We start from the raw sequence: 26,767 nt of genomic DNA, 5'->3' as shown, positions 1-26,767 counted from the left end.
CACAGAATTGGGGCCTTACTCTGCAACTTGGCATTGTCTGTCATAGACCCACAAAGCTATGTATTAGTCTTCCTAAAATGGATCAGAAACCCATTTGTCTAAGGCTGTTTGAAGTTACCCAGAGCTTCTGTAAATTAGCTGCTTGGGGTTTGTTCTTTTGCTTGTTTGTTTGTTTTTTGCCTTTACCCTTTCCATAGCTGTAAGAGTTTGGCCAAATAAATAAAAGCTTATAATGGAAACTCAGTTGTAGTCTTTACTGTGGAGTGACTGCTCTCACTCCCTAATAACCAGTGACACAAGGTTGGGAGTAATTGCCAGTTGGGAGGTTGTTTGGTTTCTTGTACAGGAAGAATTAGAAAACTGTGTGGAATGGAGCAACGGAAATGGAATGATTTTAAATGGTATGAAGTCATATGTGATCACCAAGAACTTTTGATGTAAGCGGAGACTGGAGGGTGTGGAAAAGGATCTGGGTAATATAGGCTGATCATAGGATGATTTTGAGCTTCCAGTGTGATACGGCAGTGATAAGGGCTAATGCAATTCTAGATTGTATTAGGGTATTTTTTTAAAGAGACAGGGAAGTGTTATTCACATTGTAAAAAGCATTAGTCAGGTCTGTTCTGAATGTTGTACACTTGTACACAAAATTAAATTAAATTGGAAAAAGAACACAGAAGGGCGACTTTGGGTGGTTAGGGGAAAGGATAACCCATCTCATGAGAGGAGATTAAATGAGCATGTTTTTAGCTTGGCAAAACAAAGGCTGAAAGAGGATATTATTTTTTTTTATAAATATTTTCACACGGTGAATATTAGGGAGAGGAGGATGATATAAGCTAAATAACCATATTGCTACACGATCTAATGGATACAGACCAGTAAAAACAAATTAAGATTAAAAATTAGAAGGTTTCCAACTATTAGACTAGTGGACTTTTGCAATATTCTTCTGAAAAAACAGTGGGACAAGGTATCTAAATTGCTGTCATAAAGAACTGGACAAATTTATGGAAGAATACAGTGTTTCTGAAATACTGATTGAAGCATGTGATATGGATTTGAGCATTCAGTATTTATGATGACTGTGAAAGGAAATTATATCTCTATGAAGGATGTATCTGGCAGTTGCATGCTTCATGGCTTCTGCTGAGTACCTCTAAGGAACAGTAAGACTTTTTCCTCCCTCTGCACTCCCCCATGAATGTGTTATTTTGATTTTAGGAGGGGTTTCTGCCTGCTTCTGAGGCATTGGACATTGGGCACAACTAGAGATACGACTTTGCCTAGAACATGCTAGTATTCTTAATAAAACTTAGTAGCCTCTCTCAGGAATCTGAATAGTAGATCTTGAGCTCGTACATTTAGGATTGGACCACGTGGCAGATTTGGAGTTGGGAGTGAACCATTTGTTTGTTTGCCTTCCTCTGTAGTACAGGATGTGTTCTTCTTCCTATGAGTATTTCAGCATATTTTCAACTAACAAGTCCCCAGGCCTTGTTAGTTGGGGACAAGTGGCAAGGCATTAGCAATGCCCTTGTCTGCAGCATAGTTTTTCCTAAAATGCTTTGTAGCTGTGGACTGAAGGTGGGGACTGGAGTAGACATTATTATGGACCTTGTCAGACAAATAGTTCCCTGCAGATACAGGGGACTGAACTTAGTGACTCAGGACATCTTGTGTAGTGCTGTGTTCATAACCAAGGCTCAAGACACTTACCTGACACCTTGTTTCATAGTAGTTTCATAGTAGCTAGGATCAGGAGGGACCTGAACAGATCATCTAGCCTGACCCTCTGCCACAGGCAGGAATGAATGCTGGGTTCACAAGACCCCAGACAGGTGATCATCCAACCTCCTCCTGAATTTGCCTGAGGTAGGGGCAAGGACCTCTTCCCTGGGAAGCTGGTTCCAGATTTTGGCCACCCTAACTGTAAAATATTGCTTTCTGATCTCTAACCTAAAGCTATTCTCCATCAGCTTGTTACCATTGTTCCTTGCCACCCCAGGTAGTGCTGGGGAGAAAAGGGCTCTACCTATTTGCTGTTGATCCCCCCTGATGAGTTTGTAGGCAGCCACCAGGTCCCTCCTCAGCCTCCTCTTGCTGAGGCTGAACAGGCTCAGGTTCCTCAGTCTTTACTCATAGGGCCTGTCCTGCTGCCCTCTCACCCAACGGGTGGCCCTCCTCTGAACCCTCTCCAGGCTGGCCACATCCCTTTTCAAGTGCGGCGCCCAGTACTGTTGTTGTTAGGCGTCATTGGGAATGGGAGCCCTAGCAGAGGTGCTAAGATGGCAACCTTATTCTGAAAAGCCCTTTCTGCCCCTGATGTGATGGCTACTCAGATTTCTGTCTTGGTTTACTGTGTGGTATTTGGGGGGGTGCATCCACATTTAGGTAGAAAGTCCTTTTATGCTTGAGCTGCATCCCTCTACCTGGTGGTTTTATTCCTTCTTTTGGATCCTTCTAGTTGCTGTCAGAGGAGAAGGCTGCCCTTCTTCCAGCATCCATTATGGGGGATCTTGCTATTTTCTGAGCACCCTCAGTTCTTGTTTCTCCAGATGCTCCTACTTCTCCTAAATAGCAGCACAACTTGAGTGTCACCGCTGCTGCCTACAGGGTTCTGAATAGCACCAGGTCTTTTAGAGAAGTCTTCTGAACTCAGAGTACAGTTCTTGTGCAGAAATGGAGCAACTCCACAGTGGCCACAGATTCATAAGGTAAATCGCATTGATGGAGTTTAATTTCTCTGCAGCAGGAGACTGAATGGTAGGAGCAAAACCTTGTAATTTGTGGGTTTCATGTAACTGACCCTTATTTTTGGATTAACGGGACACCCCCCCCGCCCCGCCATGTCAAAATCACCTGTTCTTGCCTGAAAAGTGTATCTACTGTTGTTAAAAGTAGTACCTTCAGTGAGTAATTGCAGGGTGGGAAAGCATTATTCTTTATTGGCTCATGCCTTTGAGAGCATTTGAGGGTTACACAGAAATAGTGTGAGGAGAGAAACATTCCATAAAATGTGATCATGAAAATTGGCAGGTTTAGGAGCAACTGCAGTCAGTGATAACACATTTAATTTGTATTTGAATTTGCGCTTTGAAATCTACCCATTTCCCGTCATCATTACATTTGTTAATTCTCTTTCTCATTTGTGTTGGGGTAGTGTCTGGATTAGAGTTGCTTTAGTGGTCTGTTCAGTGATGAAAAGGTGCAGATAAAAGCAGCCCTAGCCATGATCCCATCAGTCATATATGTGACATGGATGTGCAATTTATGATATGTAGAATCATGCAGTGAGAGAAGAGAGACGTTCCCAGTCTTACATTTAACATAGTTTGACATTTTTGCTCATTCTTGTGAACTGGAATAGGTCTGAGCTCGCTGTTTATTAAACACATTGGTCGCTTTTGTTTTGCTAATGTTGAGAGACGATGCAATAAATTATCACTCATTCCAGGCAGTGGAGTTCCTATCAATACCTTAAGTGCACAAGAATTACATTAATAAGTAACTAATCATTTTCATGTTCCAGCACTGAGCTTCGTATCACTTTTACACTGCTTTGTGCCAGAGCATTTTATGTGCTCCCACAAGCAAAGTGGTGGAGCAAAGAACCTGAATAGCTTTAAGACTGAATTGAATGAGTTTATGGAAGGGCTAGTAAGATAAGACAGAGTTAAGACTTCACATATTGCATATGTTTAATGTTGGCCCAGATAATTGCAGTCTCCAGGTTGGGTTACAAGGTAAGTATCTTGTACTGTGGGAAAGGGAATCCCATGCTTTTCAGGGCTTTTGCTGGCTGGTAGTACAAGCCAGAAAGAAATTATTTGCCCTTTGTGAATGTGACTGGCTCCTGATTTTTCACCTTCTCTGAAGCATTGGGACATTGACCACAGCTAAGACCAGGAGGCTTTAACTGGGATACAGTGATTCTTTTTGCTGATACCTATAAAAAACTCAGAGGTTCTTGGCTAGAGAGTTTGGCTTTTCCACTCTGGGTCATATGATCACAAAATTTAGACTCAGAAAGGAACTTTCCCTTTGGTCAGATTGGCAAGAGCTATAAGATTTTTGCCTTCCCCTGGAGTATGGGGCATATGAGTCCTTTCCCCTCGGATCTTCTGAACATATATTAATCCAATAGTTCCTGTTACTGCAGCACCAGGGTTCTGGCAGCGCCCATGTTTGCTGTGCTTTTATCTGTGGGTTTTCTTGGTGTTTTGGGTATGGGTACTGTGCCTTATAGTTAACGTGCGAGAAGTTTTAAAGTGCCGAGTTGGGGGGAGGGGGGATTTCTTGGGTAAATGGATGCAGATGCCAAGAGCTGGGATTGGTGGCCCAGAAGGCCCCTCCCAGTCCCATGTTCACATACTAAGTAATCTTAAGCTATAGTAGCATTGAAGTTGCTCATATTTCTAACAAAAACTGCATGTAATGGTAACTTAAAATGAAAGAAAATTTGTTTTTAGCAATTAGTGTGTTTGTGTGAAAGAGAGATACTGAAGCTCTAACTGTTGACGTACAATTATAATTATGTATGATGTGTCCGGAAGTCCTCCAGTAATGTGAACACTGACATTCTTTTTTCCATTCTTTACATATTATGTTCTGACATGTTTACAATCCATGCCAACATCCTTCTGGTATTTGAGTATGGAGATTTAGTCCACCAGTCATGTAACTTTGCAGTGTGCATTTTATAAAAGCATGCTGTGTTGCTTTGCCTTACATCCAACGTTTGAATGACTGTGTTTGCACAATAACCCTGCTATCTATAAACCGTAACTTATACCAAGAATACATGCCTAGTCAAGCAATGAGCGTTTTGCTATTAGAAAGAATAAAGCACATGCCCTATTTTTCCATTCTTATCTTGCTGTCAATATTCTTAATACCGTTGTTGTGTTCAGAATACGATTCTGTTAATCGTTTGTCAGTGCAGCCAACTTACTGTTGCTTTGGAAACTAAAATAATAATTGATTTCTAGCATGCAGAATCATCAATTTGACATCCTAAACCACTTGCCAGCTTATCAAAAAAACATATCATTACCTCCCCTGGAGTCTCTGAGGATAAGGCGTGTGTGTGTGTGTGTGTGATTCTCCAGTGACACAAATTATGAACGTATTCACTTAATATTTGCTAGTTTTCATTTCTGTACAGTACAAGTTTCTAATATGTGTGACTTTTTTGTCTGAGACAAATGGGATTTTTCCTTTTCTCATGTTAAGCATGTACTATTACATGTACTTTTTCTTCTGATTTCTTTGTAACAAGAATAGCTAGGGTAGAGATACAGAAGTGTTCCACACAAGTTAGAAATGCAATTAGGGAACTCATGAATGATTATTCAGTTTTTAAAAATTGAGCATGTTTAGATACCTAATAACTAATAATACTATCATAAGTGATATAAACCTGCAGTTGCTTTGGTTTATTCGTGTGGATAGTACTACCAATTTCAGTGGGACTACTCATAAAATATTAAAAAGAAGTTAAGTGCATACATCATGGATCTTTTGGCAGAATTGGCTTAACATGTCTGAGTGCCAAAGAGGATTGATGCTCCATGTAGCAGGCTCTGTACAAACGCATACAGTCCTGAAGATCAGCAATATGTAGGATGTATCCCTAGCATTGCCATCACCATCAGCGCCTGCAAAAGAGAAAAAAAGGTGGGGCTTTATTGCTTTCTAGTAGTGAAGCTAGTGAAATAATTGATGAACATATAGTTAGCCATACTGACTTAATGGTATTTGATGTTAGTGAAAGATTTCCTTGCATACGTGTTGAATATATAATTTTGGATACTGAATTTTACATCATCTCACTTCCATGTAGTGGGAATGCCTAACTGTTGATTCAAGGTGCTATTTTTGTTTAGTTTCGTTTTTCCTTTAACTAAAAGGCCCTGGATATATGTAACAAATTTCCCTGTATACATCCTGTCTAAATGTAGTAACTTATCAAGAGTTGTTTGTTTTGGAGAAACCTTCTATGGTTAAGTTTAAAGGAGCTGTTTAATACCATGGAGGGGACTGTGTGGGGTTGGGGTCTGCAATTTTTGCAGCCTTACACACCACTCTTTCTTCCTCTCCTGTATGAATCCAGGTTAGTTCTGAATCCTTAAGTTGGTCTCATTTCTCTCTGAAGTTGTGTCCATGAGTAAAGCAACTGATTTTTTCTTTTGTTTGTCTGTTTTTCCATGTCACTTTTAATCTAGTTTTTTAAAAAAATAAAAGAATTGTCATGATTCCTCCGTACAAGACTGCTGAGTAGTGTGTCCCTGGGCAAAGCTGTATTTAGTTTTAACCAAAGGCTAGAGATACAGTAGGCATGTATAATTCTCTGGGATCAGCAGCAGTCCCATGCAGTGTACTTGGTGTTATTTTCCATGATAGTTGGTAAAGTGGGAGCATTCAGAAAAGAGAAATGTGCTGCTGTGAACAGCTGGAATGCCAGTTGCACTGCATTTCTCTGGCTTGGGAATCTCGGTTGGCTTCTTGAAGAATAACAAATATTGATGTTTGACTAAATAGTCAGCAGCCAAAAGAGAGATCTGCCTTCATAAAGTTAAATACTTAGGCATCCAAAACTGAATGAACCGCACCCAAAGCTAGTCATAGTACACTGTATTCTGTGAACTCTCAAAGCTCAGGATTTCAGATAAATCCCTCCCCTGTTCCATTATGTCAGATCAACTTCACACAATTGAGCAAATAAGCATTCAGACTTCAGAGTTTCATAGACGTTAGGGTCGGAAGGGACCCATTAGATCATGGAGTCCGACCTCCTGCCCCAGGCAGGAAAATGTGCTGGGGTCTGATGACCCCAGCCAGGTGTCTGTCTAGTTTCCTCTTAAATACCTCCAAAGAAGGGGACAGCACCACCTCCCTTGGAAGCATATTCCATATTTTGGCAACCCTCACTAAAGAATTTTTTTTCTGATGTCCAGTCTGAATTTGCTCTTTCAGTTTGTAGCCATTATTTCTAGTTACCGTGACAGGCACCCTGGTAAACATTGTATCCCCTATTTCTTGCTGACCCACCCAGTGAGTTTGTAGGCAGCCACTAGATCACCTCTCAGCCTCCTCTTGCAGCTACTTGTCAAGGGTAGACTTGCCAATGATCTTTGCTTCTTGTAATGCCTGGCCTATGTTGATTTATTGATTGGATTTGATTTCTTTGCTGCCTTCCCCCAAAATGGTTAGGGCAGCTTACATTAAAAGGCCACTAAAGCAATAGCAAGCTGTGGTGGGACAGCACTGTGAATTTTAGATGGAGCTTCCCACTTAGAAGTCTAGCTGCAATACTGGAAAGAACAGAGCAATGTAGTAACTTTTTTTGCATTACTAAAAAGTTACTAAGGAAACCAGAGCTTTTAATGTTGTGACCATCATTGGTCCATAGAAAGTCAGGTTGAACATGTGATCTGGGCTTCCTCTCTGATTCCAGATGCTGGTGTTCAAGTTCTCCCCTTTAAAGAAAGCAAGAAGTTCTCTCAAGGCATCTGGATGTTGGCAGGTGGTATCTTAGTTGCTGCTTATTGGGAGCAGTGCTGTGTAAGGAGGGGGAGCAGAAGAAAATAGAAGCATCCTTTGGTCTGGACTCATGAGTAAGATGAATGTGTCGGCCACCAGCAGGAGAGGACTGTCAAAGGAAGAAGGGAATGAGGCACCCAGGTCGTGTGCTAGGAGAGGAAGATGAGGCAGGCATCCTGTCCACAGCAGAAAGCAACCAAATGACAGAGAAGCATGTGTCCAGGAGAGGACGAGGTAGAAAAGAGGCTTGGGCAGGTGAGAAACATGCTTTAGAGGCAGCTGAACTCCCTCAGGACTTTATGAACACCAGCTTCCCATATATGTGTTGCTGAAGTTGCCAGTGGGATGAATGCATGGAAGGGAAGGTGTCTATAAATATAATTTTGAAGATGGGGATTTTCAAACCTTTTCCTGAACTAAATGACATGGAGTATGGAATGGAAAATGCAGAGTGTCTCTTAGGATGAAGAACTGAACTCTTACACTTTCCAGCTAAAAAAATTCAGTGATCTGTTGATCTTTCCTTCAGTTGAGCTCTTCGAGTGGCAGAACAGTGTCCAACTGAGGTTTGGGGTAAGAGGGATATGAGGGCCCAGCAGACATCAGGGAAAAAGTGCAGTACCCATAGCTTGCCAGAACACTGCAAAGATTAACCTTTTTTCTTCATTTAACTAACTCACTACCTTTTAGTTGTCTCTATGTTCTGACAATTGTTGGCACTATTACACAGTCAGATGGGTCGCCAATTGGCTGGAGGGCCGCACCCAGAGAGTGGTGGTGGATGGGTCATTTCCCACCTGGAGGGATGTGGGCAATGGGCTCCCCCAGGGTTCGGTCCTTGGGCCCGCACTGTTCAACATCTTCATCAGCAACTTGGACGAGGGGGTGAGAAGCACCTCGTTCAAATTCGCAGATGACACTAAGATGTGGGGAGAAGTGGGTATGCTAGAAGGGAGGGACAGGCTGCAAAATGACTGAGAATTACTTGGAAGACAGTCGTCATATGATTTCAGCCCTTAAGTACATGATTGTGTCTCTATTCAGCTTCACCTGTCAGGTGTAGAAAAACACACTCAGAGTGTAGTCTATGAACAACCTATGTAGGCAAACAATAGTTTCATAGTTGGTAGGGTTGGAAGGGACCTGAGCAGATCATCAAGTCCCCAGATTACAGGGGTGGGTGGATGAGAATAAGATGAGATTCAATACAAGTCACTCGCATCATATGCGCATTTAACTTGCACGAATTCAACTATACACGGGATGGGAGGGGGGGCAGGGCTTGAGTTTGCATGTGGTGCTGCCGCTTACCTGGAGGCCCATTATGGCAGTGACAGCCGCTGCCTCCAAAACCTCCCGCTGTTGCCATGGAGCTGTTCCTGGAGCTGTGCGGCCGGCCGCCGGGCGACAGTGGCAGCGTGGTGGTGGCCGAGCAGCACGCAGCCATCCCCACCACCACCCCGTGCTGCGCCACTGCCGCCAGCTGCACAGCTCTAAGCATGGCGCCGCATGCAAACTCAAGGCCCGCCCCCCTCCCACCCTGCGTATAGTCACTGATTTTCGCCTTACGAAATTTTTGCCTTATGCGCTGACTTCAGCACCTAACACCCACGTAAGATGTGACTGACCTGTACTGACAAATGCAGGGTACTGCACCTAGGGAGAAAGAACCAGCAGCATACCTACAGGCTGGGGAACTCCCTTCTCATCAGCACAGAGGCAGAAAAGGATCTTGGAGTCATTATAGCCTCCAAGATGAACATGGACCGCCAGTGTGGGGATGCGGTCAGGAAGGCTACCTGCACCTTGTTGTGCATCCACAGATGCATCATGAGCAGGTCCAAGGAGGTGATCCTCCCCCTCTGTGTGACACTGGTCAGGCCACAATTGGAGTACTGCATCCAGTTCTGGGCGCTGTGTTTCGGGAGGGATGTGGACAACATGGAGAGGGTCCAGAGGAGGACCACTCGCATGATCGGGGGCAGCAGGGCAGGCCCTACGAGGAGAGGCTAAGGGACCTGAACCTGTTCAGTCTCCACAAGAGAAGGCTGAGGGGGGATCTGGTGGCCATCTATAAACTGGCCAAGGGAGACCAGCAGGCAATGGGAGAGTCCCTGTTCCCCTGAGTACTACTGGGAGTAACAAGGAATAACGGCCATAAGTTTACAGAGGGTAGATTCAGGCTAGATATCAGGAGGCGCTACTTCACAGTCAGGGCGGCTAGGATCTGGAACCAACTTCCAAGGGAAGTGGTGCTCGCTCCTACCGTAGGGGTCTTCAAAAGGAGGCTAGATGAACACCTTGCCGGGGTTGTTTGACCCCAGTACTCTTTTCTGCCATGGCAGGGGGTCAGACTTGATGATCTGCTCAGGTTTCAGAGTTGGCAGGGTCGGAAGGGACTATTGTTTGCCTACCTAGGTTTTTCATAGACTATACTCTGAGTGTGTTTTTTCTATACCCGACAGGTGAAGCTGAATGGAGACACAAGCATGTGCTTGAGGGCTGAAATTATATGATGACTGTCTTCCAAGTAATTCTCAGAAGTTCACAAACGTTAAACCTTAGGCTTTGGAGGAGCTTGGGTTGACAGGGGTATGGCGGCTTTGTGATGGGTGCAAATGTCTGCTAGAGCTGAGGTGTGGACAGAAAAACATTGTTCTAAAGTAAGTAAGAGTTGGATCAAGGGCTTCAGAAGTAAAATCTAGTTATGATAAACTCCTTGACATGATGCTGCTGTCCTTGGAGCTACTATTTGGTGGTATGTCAAACAGTGGTATGTCAAACAATACCCATTAAAATATTAGTATTGTCTGTGAAACATTTTCCCCCTTCTAACTTTTGTAAGGTATAATGTGTGTAAATCTGCATTTAATGTATAGCCTTTTTAATATCAGGATGGATTCCTTTAATAAACTGAAGACTTGTGAAAAGGTGCTTTTAAATTCAAAACATTGAAAATCAGTATACTTTTGGGGTTCTCTTTAGATCTTAAATGGCCAATAATTTTGAAATGTATGAGTTTTCCTTTAAATCTGTAATATAATTTTTATTGCTCAGCTGCAAAATTTTTAAGGATAACAGAGACACCTTTTGATGGTAAAACTAGCAGATATTTCTGCAACAAAGGGGTCCTCTTGATATTATGGTGGGAAAGATATCTTTGAATCCTGTAAGGATTTATGTGAATTTAACCATAACTTAACCAAAGGCTAAGAAAAAAGGAAGGGACTTAGATGGTGCTAAGCTTCAGGATTCTTAATAATATTTCTGATGCTTTGACTTTATATAATGAGGTGATACAAAGGTTTCCTTGAGCCCAGTGGCAACATGTAGGGGGTGCACATGCACCCTCTGAGAGTGCTGGTGCACCCCCTCAAAGCCAGCATCCCCCACTTCAGTGGCGGGTATGGGTGGCAGGTCGGTGCGCTGGTGCCCTCGCCCCCCGAGAGCGGTGGCTGGGGAGTGGGGGCGCCAGGAGAAGTGTTGCTGGCCCTTCCAGGTAGCGTTCCCTCTTAGAGCCAGCTTAGAGGGAACGTTGCTTCTGGGTTGGCATGTGCAACTGGCCCCAGGGGACTGCCCCGTCCTGCCCCCCCAAGCAGTGGTTGATTGGCTGCTGGAGGAACAAGTGCCCTCCCAACTCGGGCGGCATCAGTCACCTATGCTTGAGCCTAGTGGTGCTTTTAGGTAGCATGGTTAAGGCACAGTAGTTTCTGTATCTGACAGCACACGAGACATGATGCTATCCCTCTCTCTCCTTTGTTCTCCAGCCTAAATGACCAGGGACCCATCTACAGCAGGTTGATTTGGGGCATCTTTTGGCTCAAGACTAGAACCGGACTTGGGACTCTTGCCTCCAGAGTGATGGCAAGATGTCACTTCACCCCACTGTGTACAGTGTGGAATATAAATAATCAATTGATCTAATCTCTTCCAGGTTTTCAGACAAGAGAGAGAGGTTAATGCATCTTAAAAACAAACAGAGGGAATTCCAAAAACAGTAAGTTTATCATTTTAATTTTGCTGGTGTTTTCATTCTTTGAGGGGGGGAAAAAAAGGAGCATTTTTTTTTTCTTATACCTTATTTGGCTTGGGGTTGTCCTGATTGTTGGTTAATCTTCTGTTGTGGTTTTTTTTTTTTTTTTCCCCCTTGCAGTGTTTTGAAGGCCATGGCAGGGAAGGAGGTTACTGATCAGCTGGTGAGTTGTTTGAAGTCTTCACTAGTTTTCCAGCTCTTAAGATTCCTTGATCTCTCAGATTAATTTGTAGGGAGGACAGTACTGTGTGGCTGAAAGTATAATCCAAGCAAAACTGAATTGGTTCTGCAAGTGCAGATTGTCCCAAGCCAGCACTATTTGCCACTCTTGGTAATGTTTTTAGTCAGAAGCCCTTTGCATTGTCTGACTTTGCTGCAGGAAGCTCCTGGTTGTTTATGACTTTTTTTTTCTATTTGCACAAGAACCCATTTGAAATTCCTAGGGTGTGACTCAGTTAAAAATACTGCTGGTACTTTTTGCGCTGTAGCTGTAGGCATTGGTGTTAATTGTAAAGTTTGTATTCAAGTCATTTTGTGATGCACGGCATGTTCTCTTTCAGAGGTGGAAAATAATGTCTTGCAAGATGAGGATTGAGCAGCTGAAACAAACCATTTGCAAAGAGAATGATGAGATGACAAGAAGTAAGTAATGGCTGTGCATCAATAGCATGTAGTGCCTGCCTTGAAGAGTAAGAATCCAGTCAGTCTATGTAAAATTGAGATTTAGCTTTTAAAATGGTGAATTTCCAAACTCTCCCCTCTGAATCATGGTGTCTGATCTCATTTGAGAGGGCAATGTGGGAGGTTTTGTAGGAAATGGAATTGGTGACTGATCTCTGTTAATCATTTTTGTGTCTGGGTTTTAATTAACAATAGATGCATATTATTCAAGTAGGTGGGTGTTAAAACCATTCTGGGATTTTTTTAAACAGTAAATGTTTAGCAATTTATTCTGGCTTTTGGCTATATCTTTAAGGACAGCTGCCTTCAGTATGGTGCTCTTTGTCAATTCCAGTGTGGTAAGGAGCATAAAACAGCACATTAGCTACTGTAAATTCAGTGTGGTTATTGGTGAGTGCTGTCTTGTTCCTGTTGCCTGGTTTGGAGCCACATCTCAAAATCCTTCTTTGGGTAGCAACACTCATGGGAATTTTGCCTGAGGGGTGCACTGTACTTCAGCTGTCAGTATTTATGAATCTGATGAGTCAGTGATGACTTCACAGATATGAGATTTGGCATGTCACGTTTCAGAATACAAAATGCAGTATGTTTAAATTCCTGATGCTAAAGAAAAGTAGCTAGATAAGGTAGTAAGATAGTGATATGGTTGCACTGAATAACTTGAAAATCAGGAAGAAGTCACGCAGCCAGTGGAAACAGACATGATTAAGTCTGAGTAAAGAAATAGAGGCGCAAGCATGGCTCTACAAATGCAGTAGGCATCAAGGCAAAGGCTTTGTAAACAGAAAAGGAGACCAAATAATAGATGCTGCAGAAAAGACTAAAGATTTACCTAAAGAAGAACCTTTGATGCTACCATTGGTTCAGTCTTCACACACACACACAAAAAAAAGAATTGTGACCAGTTAGTCAGTGCACACAATCATGAGCAAAGAGAGAGGACTGCACACCAGAGAGAGACCAGGTGAAATTAGGGTCTGTCCAACTTCTGGGTGGGGGTGGGGCTTTGCCAGCAGGGGTCACACACTACAGGCCATAATAGCATGAGCCATGGGCAGCCAAACCCCCTGCTATAACGTGTGTGTGGGCAGCCCCCCTCCCCCCCCCCGTTGTATTGTTGTCTGCCATGTCGCACCACCCTCTGGTGCAGGCACAGGAAGTGGCAGATGGAGGAGAAGCCCAGGGGATCCACATATGGCAGCTGGAGTCATAGGAGGAGCAGTGGCTGGGTGGGAGCCTGGGAGTTTCAGATTAACCCTTGTGGGCTGCGTTTGGCTCATAGGTTTCCATTTGGGCAACCGTGGTTTAAAGAATGTTTGAATAGGATAAATGGTTTGAGGTTGACTGAACCTGCTGAAATTCATTCTTGACAGGTTCTTGAATATAGTCATTATCTTGAAGAATTCATGGAAGACTGAGGACCAGAGAAGGCCAACCTTTGTGCCTATCTTTTTAAAGGGAGAAAAGATAGACTCAGAACTTAAGGCTATTTGGTCCTTGATTTCTGGAAAGATTCTGGGAAAAAATATTCAGTTGGCCAGTACCCACAGGCTAATTAGATGATAGAAAGGTAGCCAACATGGGTTTGTTAAGGCTAGTTGTCCACCCCCATCTCACTTCCTCTTTAACAAAGTCATTAGTTTAGCGGAAGAGGGGAAGGAGTGCGTATGATGTACCTAGCAAGGATCTTGACACCCCTACGTGATGTTCTCAAGCAAGCGAAGGAAGTCTAGACACACAAACTGGATGCATAGCTGGTTGAAAAAACACACTCAAAAAGCCCCAAATGGTCTTTGGCCTGGGTGGGCATCTCAAAAAAAGGTCCTGTAAGAGTCTGCCCATCAGTTCAGTTCTTTTCAACCCTTTCCCTAAAAATATACAGATTGAGTATAGTTATGCCATGTGCAGATGCCTCCAAGCAATGGGGGTCATTGGCAAACACACTGGAGGACAAGATCAGAATTTGAAATGATCTGGATAAATTGGAAAGAAGGTCTGAAATTAACAGAACAAAAGTCAGTAAAATTGAGTGGGAAGTTTTAGGAAGGAGAAATCAAATGCATAAATGCAGCATGAGAGAAACAGACTCTGGAGCCATAGGTCATAAAGGACCTGGGATAGTGGTCCTTGGGTTTTTCTCATGCGTGGGCAAGAGGAATGAGCACACAGTGCACTGTGGGTAATATTATGCATTTCCCCTGCCCCACCTCCACCTCCCTTTCAACCTCTATTTTTAATTCCCTGCAGCCACTAGCTTTATGGTAGGGTTTTTTGCAGACCGCTTGTTGGGTGTTGCTGATCAGAAGGAAATATTTGGGTGAAGAAACATTGGAACAGATGTCCAGGGATGCTGGTGGCAGCCTCTTCCTTGTGGTTTTTTAAATAAGGTTAGATAAATGTATTTTGGGAACAGTCAAGTATACTTGATCCTGCCTAGAGGTGAAATAGATAATGTCTTGAGATTCCTTCCCACCCTGCGTTCCTAGGAAATTCACAAACACTCTAGGTTGTTTCAGTCTGCTCTGCATGAGCCTCCATATGTACTTACTGGGAGTAGGGCTGTGCCTGTTCTGGTAAAGGCTCCATTCTGCTTACCCCCCTCACTCTCGCCCCATACACACTGCTTGGCATGGTGCTGTGCTACCCAGCTCCTGTGGCTGGGCAGTACAGGGCTTCCAGTACTGCAGCAAAGACTCCTGGCAGGGGGGATCCCGGTGCCCCCTTACAGCCAGCACCCCCTTCCCTAGTTGTGCTACTACTTCTTGAGACCGTTTTTAATGTTTTTGTAAGCGTGGCTCTGCAAGGGGTAAGATTTCCCACCTGGACTCATGTCAGGGGGTTTTGTTACAAGCAGATTGAATTGCTAAAGAAAAACTATATTTGGAACATCTCCTCCCGTGTTGCTGTTGGTTTCAAAGTGATGAAAGATAGCTTGGAACCATTGGAAGAAAGTTGTGTTCAAAATGCAGCATGTGTGTAAACCTGGAAACCAGTTTTTACTCATTTATTATTACTATAATTTATTTATTTAAAAGGGGACTTGGGGGAGCTCGTTCAAATTATTAAATTGTGCTGCTGATGTGACAATGTCTAGAAGAAATCAGAAATATTTAAATATTGTCAGTTTTTTCAGCTTCTAGTTTTTACATCAGTTATTTTCTAAAGCTGAAGAAAATGCATTATTTTTTCACCTGGGCTTCTTGGGACTATAAAGTAACCTGGGGAAAATGTTGCATCATTTTCACTTGTCAGAGCTCAGGCAGCCAACTCTTCATTTTTCCTGCATTATAGGCCCAATAAATTGGATATGCAAGTAAGGATTAATTCCATTATTCCAGCAAGTTATACGCTGTGCATGTTTATGATCTCATTTCCCTTAGCTTGACCATTTTAATAAGCTGTTTAGCTATTTTGTTGGTATGTTTAACACACAGATGTAGAGTTTATTTTAAATAATGAAGCAACTCCTTACTGTAATAAACACCATATGACATCTGTCACTCTAGAGTCCTCTGTGATTCGCAGATTAATAACGATATCAGGACTTGGCCCTGAACTGCTGTCCTGCACTGAGACAACATTCCCCAGGAGATTAGGGAATGTCTCTGTACTTGTTTAAATTGCTGGAAAGTGAATAATCTGATTGATTATTAGAAACCTGATCAATATTATTTCTGATAAAAACTGTAAGAAGTGTGACTGAGTGCCTGGCAACTGGACGTTCTTGTTCAAACTAAGTTAGGAAAAGGAATTTTTGAGACATTTAACTGAGTACAGCATCTTCTTGCACTTTTCAAAGATGGAGAGAATCTTCAAAAGTCTCCACTGACGTGGTATGTGGTACCCAGCCTTAACACAGGCAGCTGCAGCAGTTCAGTACAGCTGCATGTTACAGTTTGTGCAGTTGCATGTGGTGGTGGTGGTTGATGCTGCCGTAGGGAATGGCCTGCTTTGCTGGGGTCCCCGTGCTCCACATGCATAGACAGTCTACAGCAAGCCAAGCAGGTGGGCACCAAGTGGATGGCACATTGTAAACAATGATGTGCTCCGGACTAGTTCTGCATACAGCAGTGGGAGCCCTCTTAGCCAACACCGTGGTAACGTGCATTTGTTGTGATGTTTATACCGTCTACTTTAATTAAACTAGGGAATCTTGACATTCCCGCTCGGTGTCCAGGTGGGCAGAAGACAAGATCAATGCCAACTTCTAGGAGCATAACACAGTGTGGGTGAGCAGGTGTGCCTCCAGTGCCCCCCAAGGGGATGGGTGTGGGAAGGAAGGGGAGCAGGGAGAGGAGAAGGAATGCCTCACCCCTGGGTTAGTCTGGAGCCTACCTTGCTGCTGCCTTGCCTCACTCTGCTGGCACGTCCTAGCTCCAGGAAGCAGCAATCCAGGTGCAATCCAGGGCTGGGATTTCCCAGAGTGCAAGGCATTCTGGGAATTGTAGTTTTGTAGACCAGCAGCAGTCCTTGGATTCAGCATTGTCATTGAATTCAGCATTTTTTTACCCTCTGGACTTGGCTTCAGTGGCAAAAAAAAAAAATGGGGTGAAAGTTTCCCCCCCTCAGCAGCAAACTCCATTGCCAGTCCAGAGGACTTCTGTTCCCAGAATGCTTTGCACTCCATGACACTGCCTGAGAAGGTAGGGAAGGTGGGGATGGGGGAAAGAGTGAGAGATGGCTGCCCAGGGTACAATTCAAAAGAGACTGAAGTGTTGTACCCTAGTATAGTGAGTGGTGAATGGCAATGAAACATTTTTTTTTCTTAGGCTGCTATATACCTTGTTTGCCCTGAACAGTAATAATTCTATGACCTATCCGTAGATCACAGCTTGTTTCCTACAGCTAATGTCACTTGCTCTCACAGACACAGAGGGGCTTCTCAGAGTTAAAGATGAAAACCAGAAGCTTAATCGCAGGGCTCAGAGGCACCAGGAGAAGAAAGAGAAGATCCAGAGGCATAACCGCAGGCTGGGAGACTTGGTGGAAAAAAAGAATTGTGATCTGAAAACCCAGCATGAGCACTTGGCAGATCTTCGACGGTCTCACATACTGGAGCTGACCTCCGTCATTTTTCCCATTGAAGAAGTGAAGACGGGTATGAGGTATGGAAGGCAGATCTTCTAGAACAGCACAGTTAATGCAAGTTGATATCCATTGGCTGGTCTCTAGATTTGTACCTGGACTTTAGGTCTGTGTTCTTTGGTCCTAATCAAATGTGATTGGCAAGTTGGGAGTATAAAGAGTAAGTGGGTTCTACTCTTAATTAAAACACAATTTTATATTGGCTGTTTAATTTCTTTCTTTTTCAAAACAGCTTATGTTTCACTTCAGTGCACATCCATCTAGGCCCCACCTTTTGTTTTCAGAGTCTGACAGCCTACATTTCCTCATAGAACTCCCAGCTCAGGGGGATACTTAAGCATATGCCCATCTTTAAGCCTAAGAATAGTCTCATTGAAGTTGGTGGGTATGTTGAAATAAATGGGAATATAGTAGCAGAATGGTTAAGACATCTTGCTACAAACCTAGAAGTCTGATTTCAAACTTCATTTAGCCTTCCTCTGGCTGTCCTCGTTGACCTAGCTGTAAATGGTCACTTGGTCATTTGGATTGGGCAGTCACAGGTGGCTGGACGTGATACTAGGCAGTTGCTCCTTTGTGTGCTGTGGGCTACAGAAACTGGCCCATTTTAACTGTACTAGTCTGGTGGGCCATTGACTCAGGCAGGCTTGGATTTTTCTTGACCTTCCTGACTTTTGTAATTGGGCCAGCAGGTGCTGAAGTAACCTACTGGATTGGAAACTGTATCCACTGGGGGGAACCCCCCTTCCCAGCACAGACTTTGCAGAATTGGCCAGGTAGTTACCCTCCTCATCTTAGGAGGGTTTTGATATATGTACTGTGTTGGCAAATATACACTCCTTTATTACCTTAAACCCAGGCTGGAGATACCCAAAAGCATCTAAATTTTGTAAGTATGAGGTAAAGCATCTTGGAAATAAAAAACAAGAACAATACAACCTCTGAGATTTTTGACCAAAAGATGTAAAGAAACTCTGACCCTGGTAGCAGAGACTCTTGTAGTTTACCATTTCAGGTATTTTGCCTGCCATGCACATTGCCTGTATTTTTTAAGACCTCTAAAGCCTTTTGTTACAGCGTGGTGTCTTTCTGGGTGCTACAGAGATCCTGCAGATGTTTCTTCTGAGAGTGATAATGCAATGACCTCTAGCACTGTGAGCAAGCTTGCAGAAGCCAGGAGAACAACTTATCTGTCTGGAAGGTGGGTGTGTGACGATCAAAACGGAGACACCAGCATCAGCATCACTGGTCCTTGGATAACCCTTCCCAATAATGGAGACTATTCAGCATATTACAATTGGGTGGAAGAGAAGAAAACCACGCCAGGACCAGGTAAGAAGCTTAGTATTGGCTTCCTGAGTGATCCAGCTTCTGTAGATCTTTTTAGTGCTGCGTAGCCAGCAGAAGGCACTTTGAGCCTGTGGCCTGCCCATCTGCTTTGCTTGCAAAAAATAGCCTAGCTACAAGTGAGCCTTTTTACAACACAATCATAAATCAGTCATAAAGAGGTCAAGCTTCTGGCACACTCTCTTGGTGGGGAGACACTAATCAGATTTATAGTGCAAAACTCTAGCAAAGAAACAGTGCGAATTATTTGCAGCCCTGACACAACGCACTGCAGAGTAAATGTAATAGTTATTCCCAGTATTACTGTTTCCTTCTAACTTGTGCCAGATATATGGAGCCATATAGGGCTGGAAGGGACCTCAAGAATCAGTTAGTCCACCCTGCTGCTCTGATACAGTATTCACTATTCCTAAACCATTCCAGGTGGATGCTTATCCAGCCTTTTCTTGAAAACCTCCTGTGAAGGAGATTCCACAACTTCCATTGTCCTGCTTTTCTTACAGCAAGGAAGTTTTTCCTGAGATTTGATCTAAATCTGAGACTGATTACTGGATTTCAGCAGTTCTGGATACTGGCACATGACACTGTTTAGAGATTTCAATACTGGGCCTACTTGCATATGATTAAAACCAGATTTTGGTGATATCTTTCTTTTAGATATGGAGCATAATAACCCTGCCTACACCATCAGTGCTGCATTGTGCTATGCAACTCAGCTGGTTAACACCTTGTCTCTTATACTTGATGTAAACCTTCCTAAGAAATTGTGTAACAGGCAAGTCATTTTGAATCTGTAAGAAGCTGAACCATGGGCTGATTTAAAGCTGACTTGAATTCAGTTTTGTCCTTTAAGCAATTCATTCAGCTGCTGTCTCGCTCTGGATTTTGTAATGTTTTGAGGCATTTTTGTGCCGTTTGATTTTTCTCTGCCAGAGCTATAAGGATCATGGGTGGGAGTCATTGGCATAACTCAGAATTGCAGCTCTTCTGTAGCAGAGATATTCAGTGATTGTGAATTAGGAATGAAAAAGGGCATTCGCTTTGAATCCTAAAGGACCTCTCAGTTTCACAAAATTGAGGCCTAATTTAGCAGTTCTTAGACATATTGAATAGTACTGTTAAGGCTACTCTTGTGCCTAAATAGTAGTCATTGTGAGAGAGCTGCAGGTCTGGGCTGTATTGTATGCCCACCACTTTCTCTGGGGCAGAGTGCAGGTCCAGTGGCAAATACAGCTTGCTGCCCTGTAGTTGGGAGGGGGATACCAATATAAACGCCATTAGACATTCAGTGCATATGCAGAGCAGATAGGGTCTGTATACAGCAAATTGCACAAAACTCAGTTTATCTTTCCAAGGAGGTGAGGGCTCAGTCAACCCTCAGAGTCTGATCGGTGGCTACAGTGGCTTCTGCGTATGGAGAACAAGAGGTTTAGGCTGCTAAGATACCTTTCTGGCCATAATGGAGCTTTATGGGACCAAATTCTGTTCACTTTACTCATCCCTGTGGAAAACAAAGACTGCTCACAAACTAAGTGAGCAAAGTTGGCCAGAAAAACTATTGTGCATTGAAATGCTGTGCTCTTAGAAAGTGAGGCTGTGCGGTATCCCAAATGCTCTGAGTCATGGTTGTATGGTTTATATAGGTCTGTTTGCTCCCAGTGTAGTTTGATAAGCCAGCACAGAGTGTTGTGGAACAGATGCAGATGTCTTGAGTCAGTAATTTTAATAGCTGTTTAATTTGAACATCTGGCTCTTTTTAAACAGTGAATTCTGTGGAGAGAACCTGAGCAGGCGGAAGTTTACCGGGGCAGTGAAGAAGCTGAATGCTAATATCCTTTACCTTTGTTTTTCTCAGGTATGGCAAATATCTCTCTCGATTCTTTAAACACATTTTAAAATCACTGTGCTTACAAGTCTCCTCTTAGACCTAGCTGATTATTATTTTTCTTTTCTCCCTCCCTTTCTAGCATGTAAATTTAGATCTGTTGCATCCATTACACACACTCAGGAACCTCATGTACTTGGTCAGTCCAGACACTGAAAACCTGGGCAGGTAAGAGAAGGAAGTGTCTTGCCTTGCGATGGAATGTTTCTTTTAGATTTTAGAAAATCTGGTTTATTGTTGCTATAGTAACAGTAAAGGGCAAATCCTCGCTGTCCTTTCCCTGCACCTGTCGGGTCAGGTCCTGACGCAACAAACTGGAGTGGTTATAAGGGGTCCACTGGAAGAAGGTGAAGGGTATTGCCTTTAGGACCTCTCTTACAGCGTGGAGCTCTGTTCTCACTGCGGGCTGAAGTAGAGAGGTTGTCTGGTCCACCCTCCCCATTGGCTCTGCTGTTTATGCCACGTGATGGAGGGAGGATTTTTCCCTCTGTGAAGGCTCTGGTGTACATCCTGGGTACCCCTGCTGTGTTCAGGTTTTGAGTCTTAGCTTGGAAAGGCATAAGAAGGACCAGTGACTGCAAAGTGGTGTCAGACCAACCAAAATGGCAGCAGTTCAGTAGACGTGTCTGAATGCAGCCACGAAAGCCAGAGTCTACGAGTCCTTTGGTCCAGCACAGACCCATAGGGACTGAGCTGGATGTTGCCTGAAACTGCTCTTTCCAGGGGTTGGGGCAGGGTGGCTGTGACAATGGGCCAGAACCTGGGAGCAGGGAACCCTGTGCTTCTTGGTGCTACTCTTGTAGGTTGGAATATAGGATAATGAGGACTGAGGCTAGGGGTGCTGGTGAAGTGGCATGTGGGAGTGCAGTAGTAGATGCAAGGGAAAGAAATGGAGAGTAGACTGGAGCCAAGGGGGTAGGGAGTGGGATGCCCTAGGATGGGAGGAAGGGACGAGGAGGCCTGGAGCCTCAGAGAGTGGGATAGTGAAAGGCTAAAAGGGCCAGGAGCAGAAGAGGTCTGGCTTAGTGGAGTCAGGGCCAGAAGCATCTAACAACCAGAGAGGCTTCCTTCACAATCTGGGATAGAGCTTGGCTCATCCTACCTGCCACAAAGGGGAGCCTACCACTGCTCTCAGTTGCCCCGTGCTCAAGGGGCAGAGGTCAGTATAACGCATCTAAAGGGTTTAATTCTGCTGATGAACTGTGTAGTAGGCAGCATGGTTTCACATAACGGAGCTTGTTTATCTTTTCAGTTGGCTCCCAGAAATCTCTCCAGGAAACTGCACTTACAAGCTACGTTAAGAAAACGTGCAGGTTGCCATAATTCAAAAATTAAGAACTGCCAGCTCTCAGGTTTCCAATACTGCTGGATGTTCTGTGGGGACTGAGTCTTTGTAGTGTGAGAGGGGGGTGAATTTCAGGGGCAGCAGAGGAGAACAGTACAGTTGTGACAAACTTTCTAAGCAAATGCAGTTTGCTTAACAAGCATGGGCTCACGAGGTCCACCTGGGATTGTGGTAGGGATTCATACCCTTTCCATAACCCCCTGTTGCTACTAGGGGCTTCTGCCAGCACTGCTGTGCCTGGAAATCTGGAGCGTAGACCTGGCTTAAGCCAGCTTTAAACATAAAACCAGCTGCTCTCGCAGCGGATTGTGAGCCGTCAGCGAGCGATTGTTCAGACAGCTTGTTTTTAACACTTCAACATCTACTGCCAAAAGCAGAGCATTGTTAGAAATTCCTCCTGCTCTGCAGATCAAAACTGAAATAGTCCATTCCAGTCCGACTGCCCTGACTTAGTTTCCAGAGTGGATTTTTTGTAGCCACTGACCATTGTTCTCAGCCGGCTGGTAATCAAAGGGGCGTATTGCACGTACAGCTAATGTATCCTTTTACCAGGCTCGGCTGGACCTGGCTGTGACTTGGTTCCCAGTCTGACCAAACAACGCTTCCTCTGTCGTTTCACACCAAGAGGGGCTAACAGGACTGTATCTGTTTGCAGATCTGGGCCTTTCGAGGTCAGTGCTGATCTTGAAGACTCCATGGAGTTTGTGGACCCCAGTGCTGCTGGTGAGACAGACGAGAGTGGAGATGAGCATGTCAGCGACGAAGAGACAGATCTAGGGACCGACTGGGAAAATCTGCCAAGCCCACGGTTCTGTGATATCCCCTCACAGCCGGTTGAGATGTTTCAGAGTCAGAGCACGCAGGTGTCCCAGCCCATCGCTAGCAGCAGTGCTGGTGGCATGATCTCTTCTGCTGCGGCCTCTGTGACCTCATGGTTTAAGGCGTACACTGGGCACCGTTAATGAGCACGCAGGACGAGTTCGCCAGACTAGTGGAAGGAATCCCTCCCCCAGCTGACGCTGTAGGAAACCTTTACCTATTCAGTTAAGTAGTGCCTGGAACAAACAAAAGGTCAAACTTTAATTTTGTAAACCAGAAGAACCTTTTTATTTACCCAAGATGACTGTGACGGTAACATTTTGTAAATTTGCCGCATACGCCCTTCTGACTTGTTCTCCGAAGGCACTTGGTGCCTTGGGCCTGTCTGCATTGCGGAGTCATGGAGAAGAGCCCTGCAGCAGATTCTGGTTTTTTACTTCCTAAAGAAGTGGATTTGCAATCCTTGGAGCAGGGCCAAGCATGGGGGGGAAGAGAGAGCTGCTAAATATTCCGGTTGTGCAAATACGCCCACACATGATGAACGTCTGATTAACTGGCTACCGGGTTGTGTTTGTGCGTGCGAAACCTGGGTCGTAACACAATGCTGACGACAAAAATGCAGGCTCCCAGAATAGGTTGGGGGGGTGTTTTGTTTTAGGGGGTTTTTTTGCTAATTCAGGACATGAAAATTATGCATTTCAATGTGGTTTCTAATCTTTGTTGCCATATTTTTAATACGGAGAACCAGCATGGATGGTAATTTACAAAACCGCTTGCTTTTTATTTTAACTTTTGGTTGCAGATTTACCCAGTTCTCCTGTAGGAAACAGATACATTTCATACTTTTTTTCCCACTAGTAGGTTGTCCAAAAGTTTCACGCTATGCTGTCCAAAGCACCCAGTCTCTTTTCTATTAATATATTCATATCATACACCAAAGAAATACCGGATATCCGTTTGCCTAGAGCCACTTTCAGCCATACAGAAGGGTCACATTGTTGCAATAATCTTCATCACTTACAAAGGCACCATATTTTTAAGGTCAGTGAGTTTCACTTCGAGCTAGTTTAATGAAGTTGTGTGTTCTTCACACTATGTGAGTTTAAACTTTTTATTTTGTGTTTATGGTGGGCTTTTTTTCTGTTCCTTTTTTTTTTTTTTTTTTAAGGTAGAAAAGTTGATTAAATTTCCCCGCAGAAATGTTATTAACACGGTCAGGCCGTGTTGTAAAACTACAGGAGGTGTGATACAGACAGATGCTTTCACTAACAAGTGCCCTCCCATTTCCTTCTGTTTCCCAGATCTGGATTACTTTACTTAAGGATGTTTTGCCCAGCCAGGCTTCAGAAATGGGTGGTTTACATTTTATACAGTTGACACTTTAATTATTGGGGAAATATATAAGAACATCCCCTCCCCTGCCAGCAGATGCTCCCTGCCACTCTTCCCTACAATCTCTTACGGCAGCACTTCTGTTCCGGAGACTCCTCACGAGAGACGTCCTTGTACAGATGGGTAGTGGCAGGCTGTGGTGAGCGAATGTATGTGTGGCATTACTTGGAGCTTTTGTGTGTTCTGTCGATGCTGAGTCTAGGCTTTGCTCGCCTTGCTCTTTCTGTCTTGGTGGAATCGGTTAAGGGAGCATTTTTCCTCTAGCCATAGAAATGAGATATGTGGCATCCTTGGATGCCAGTATGGGTACTACTTCACTGCTCCGTTTTGAGAATTGCTGGAAAAGGGCATCCTGCACTGCTGGTCTGCCCCAGAGATGAGATGGCTTTGTGTAGGTAAGATGCTCTTCAACTGGGGGCACCATTCATAAGGCCTGCTTACCCTTCCTCTCCCGTAGATGGCCCTTCTTTCCACTTGACCTCGGACGTGAGGGTGTGGTAAGAAAACTTAGTTAGAAGTCTCCTCTACCCCATCTCTGACTAGGGGCTTGCTTTCTTTATAAAACCAAAGACCCTTACATTTACACTATTGGAACATAAGCTGTTAGATCAGGCATTTTATCCTCAGCCATGTCTGCTTTGTTCAGCCCAAGACTTCATTTGGGGAAACGGAACAATGAAGAGAATGGCCAAGATTCCTGGTCTGATGCGGTCTGTATCAAGGCTGCGCAGTGTCCCTAGACCCTCTGACAGGGCCAGACTCGAACCCTTCCCAAGGGTGGGGGAAGCCAGGATGTGGCTGCTATTCAAATTGAGGCACTTTACTAGTTGCAGCTGATCAGATCCTTGGTGTTTATGAGCAATCAGCTGATGCTCCTGAGTACTGTATACTGGGCCGCTAGTTTCTCACCTCAGATTCATTCTGGTCTCCATTGAATTTTTTTTTTTTTTTTGCATTGGACTCTTACTGTGTAGATGTTTCTATCACGGTTTCATTTCAGCCTTTGCGCTTGCATGAAAACAATTCTAATCAAGTAGAAGTCCCAGAATCCTAGGGCCAGGCCAAGCCAGGCCAGGCCAGACTGAATGCATCTGATCCTGGATGCAAAGAAGGGCCTGGTCTGGAATGGGGGAGGCCTTTGGGCAATCTCGCATGCTGTAGGGGTAGCCCTTCCTTGTCTGGGATCCCCTTCGCTGGAGGTTTTCAAGAAGAGGCTGGACAGGCATCTGCCTGGAATAGCAAATCCTGCATGTGCAGGGGGCTGGACTAGATCAGCCTTGTCCAACATACGGCCCGCCATGCAGCCCTCCAAGTTGTTTTCTGAGGCCTGAGGTGCTGCGACGGGAAACGAAAGTAAACCCTGTACTTTCGTTTTGGGGGGGAGGGGGGTGATGTGATACCGCTTCCTGTGAGGTCTTTGAATATGGCTCACTGGCCCACTGGGTGATAAAAAGTTCATGATCCGGCCCCACTTTCAAAAAGGTTGGATACCCCTGGACTAGATGAACTTGAGGTCACTTCCAACCAACCCTCTGAGTCCTTTGATTTGTAACATATAATTTAACTGATATTTCACCAAAAAAACCCCACTTCAAGCCATAGAATTCCATAAGCATCATGTTTTTCATATTTTAAAGCAATTTTTCAACCATGTAATTTCACTCCCAGAGTGTACAAAGGTGCCAGTCAGTGGTTCAAATGAGATGGGAAACTGTTCTTTCAGTGGATGCTTTTGTTACAGGGTTTTTCTTTTTTGTTTTTTGTGTGAATGTTCTGCACGAGTGTAGCTGTGAGAGAAATCGTGTGTGTCCCAAACTCGAGTGCAATTTTCTGGAGTCATTGTACAGATTGTTTTTGCAGACGGAGTGAGTGGGAGGAGAGCGTGTCCATGAGCTGTGGATATTGTTTGCAGGCGGCCAGCTGAGAGTTTACAAAATGATTTGCAGTAGCACGAATAAAGCTCTGTCCATTTAGGCTGTGGTTTTCTAATGTGACCTTTGATTTTTGGGTGCCCAATCTAGAACACCGTGAAGGGGTGGACGGAGCTAAGAACCCATCCTCAGAAAATTGGGTACCCTTAAAGTGTCTCGAGCCACGCACCCTAGAATCATTAGTCATCTTTAAAAATAAAACAAAACAGAAAAACCAACAAAAACAAAAAAGAGCCAGGCCTTGTTCTGCAACTTCCAAAATAGATGTAACTATAAACACATTTTTTTTCTAAATTTTATTGTATTACTGCAATAAATCTTTAACAGTAATTTTCTACAGTTGTTTTTGGTGTTGAATATTTCTCCCTGTGCACTTGGATTTTAATCATGTTGAGGAAATTCAAAAATACCTTCTGTATTGTGCCAAATCTGCCTTAGAAAATGTTTGCTGGTATTGCTGACTGGCAAGACATCCTAGCTGGATGCTCTTACATGGACAAAAAAGAGGGTTGGGTTTTTTTTTTTCCTGTGATAGCTTTTACCATTTGGATGATTGCAGCAAGTGCCACCAACCAAAGCACTTGGCTCCAGTGCAACTGCTGGGGCCTTTGCAGGTACGGAAATGTCTTGCACGTTACCATGTTGTGGTATCGGTGAATGTTTCTAGTGTGCATTTGACTTCAGTCAACTAAATTATTTGTTGG

At 44.0% G+C, this 26,767-nt stretch overlaps 1 protein-coding gene across 1 annotated transcript in view; it reads left to right on the top strand.

Moving 5' to 3' along the window:
* The window catches only part of ATG14 (autophagy related 14), a 30,203-nt gene extending 3,805 nt beyond the window's left edge, over window positions 1-26,398 (top strand). Inside the window, exons 2-10 of the mRNA XM_019479924.2 lie at window positions 11,480-11,542; window positions 11,699-11,741; window positions 12,139-12,220; window positions 17,127-17,364; window positions 18,447-18,676; window positions 19,349-19,466; window positions 20,456-20,546; window positions 20,659-20,744; window positions 22,577-26,398. Coding sequence (XP_019335469.2) covers window positions 11,480-11,542; window positions 11,699-11,741; window positions 12,139-12,220; window positions 17,127-17,364; window positions 18,447-18,676; window positions 19,349-19,466; window positions 20,456-20,546; window positions 20,659-20,744; window positions 22,577-22,883 — 1,258 coding nt within the window. The 3' untranslated portion in view covers window positions 22,884-26,398. The remainder of the gene's footprint in view (window positions 1-11,479; window positions 11,543-11,698; window positions 11,742-12,138; window positions 12,221-17,126; window positions 17,365-18,446; window positions 18,677-19,348; window positions 19,467-20,455; window positions 20,547-20,658; window positions 20,745-22,576) is intronic.
* The last annotated feature ends 369 nt before the right edge of the window (window positions 26,399-26,767 follow it).

The sequence above is a fragment of the Alligator mississippiensis genome, chromosome 2 (genome assembly GCF_030867095.1).
Source record: "Alligator mississippiensis isolate rAllMis1 chromosome 2, rAllMis1, whole genome shotgun sequence".
Taxonomy (NCBI): Eukaryota; Metazoa; Chordata; order Crocodylia; family Alligatoridae; genus Alligator; species Alligator mississippiensis.
This window is presented reverse-complemented; position numbering and strand designations above follow the sequence as displayed.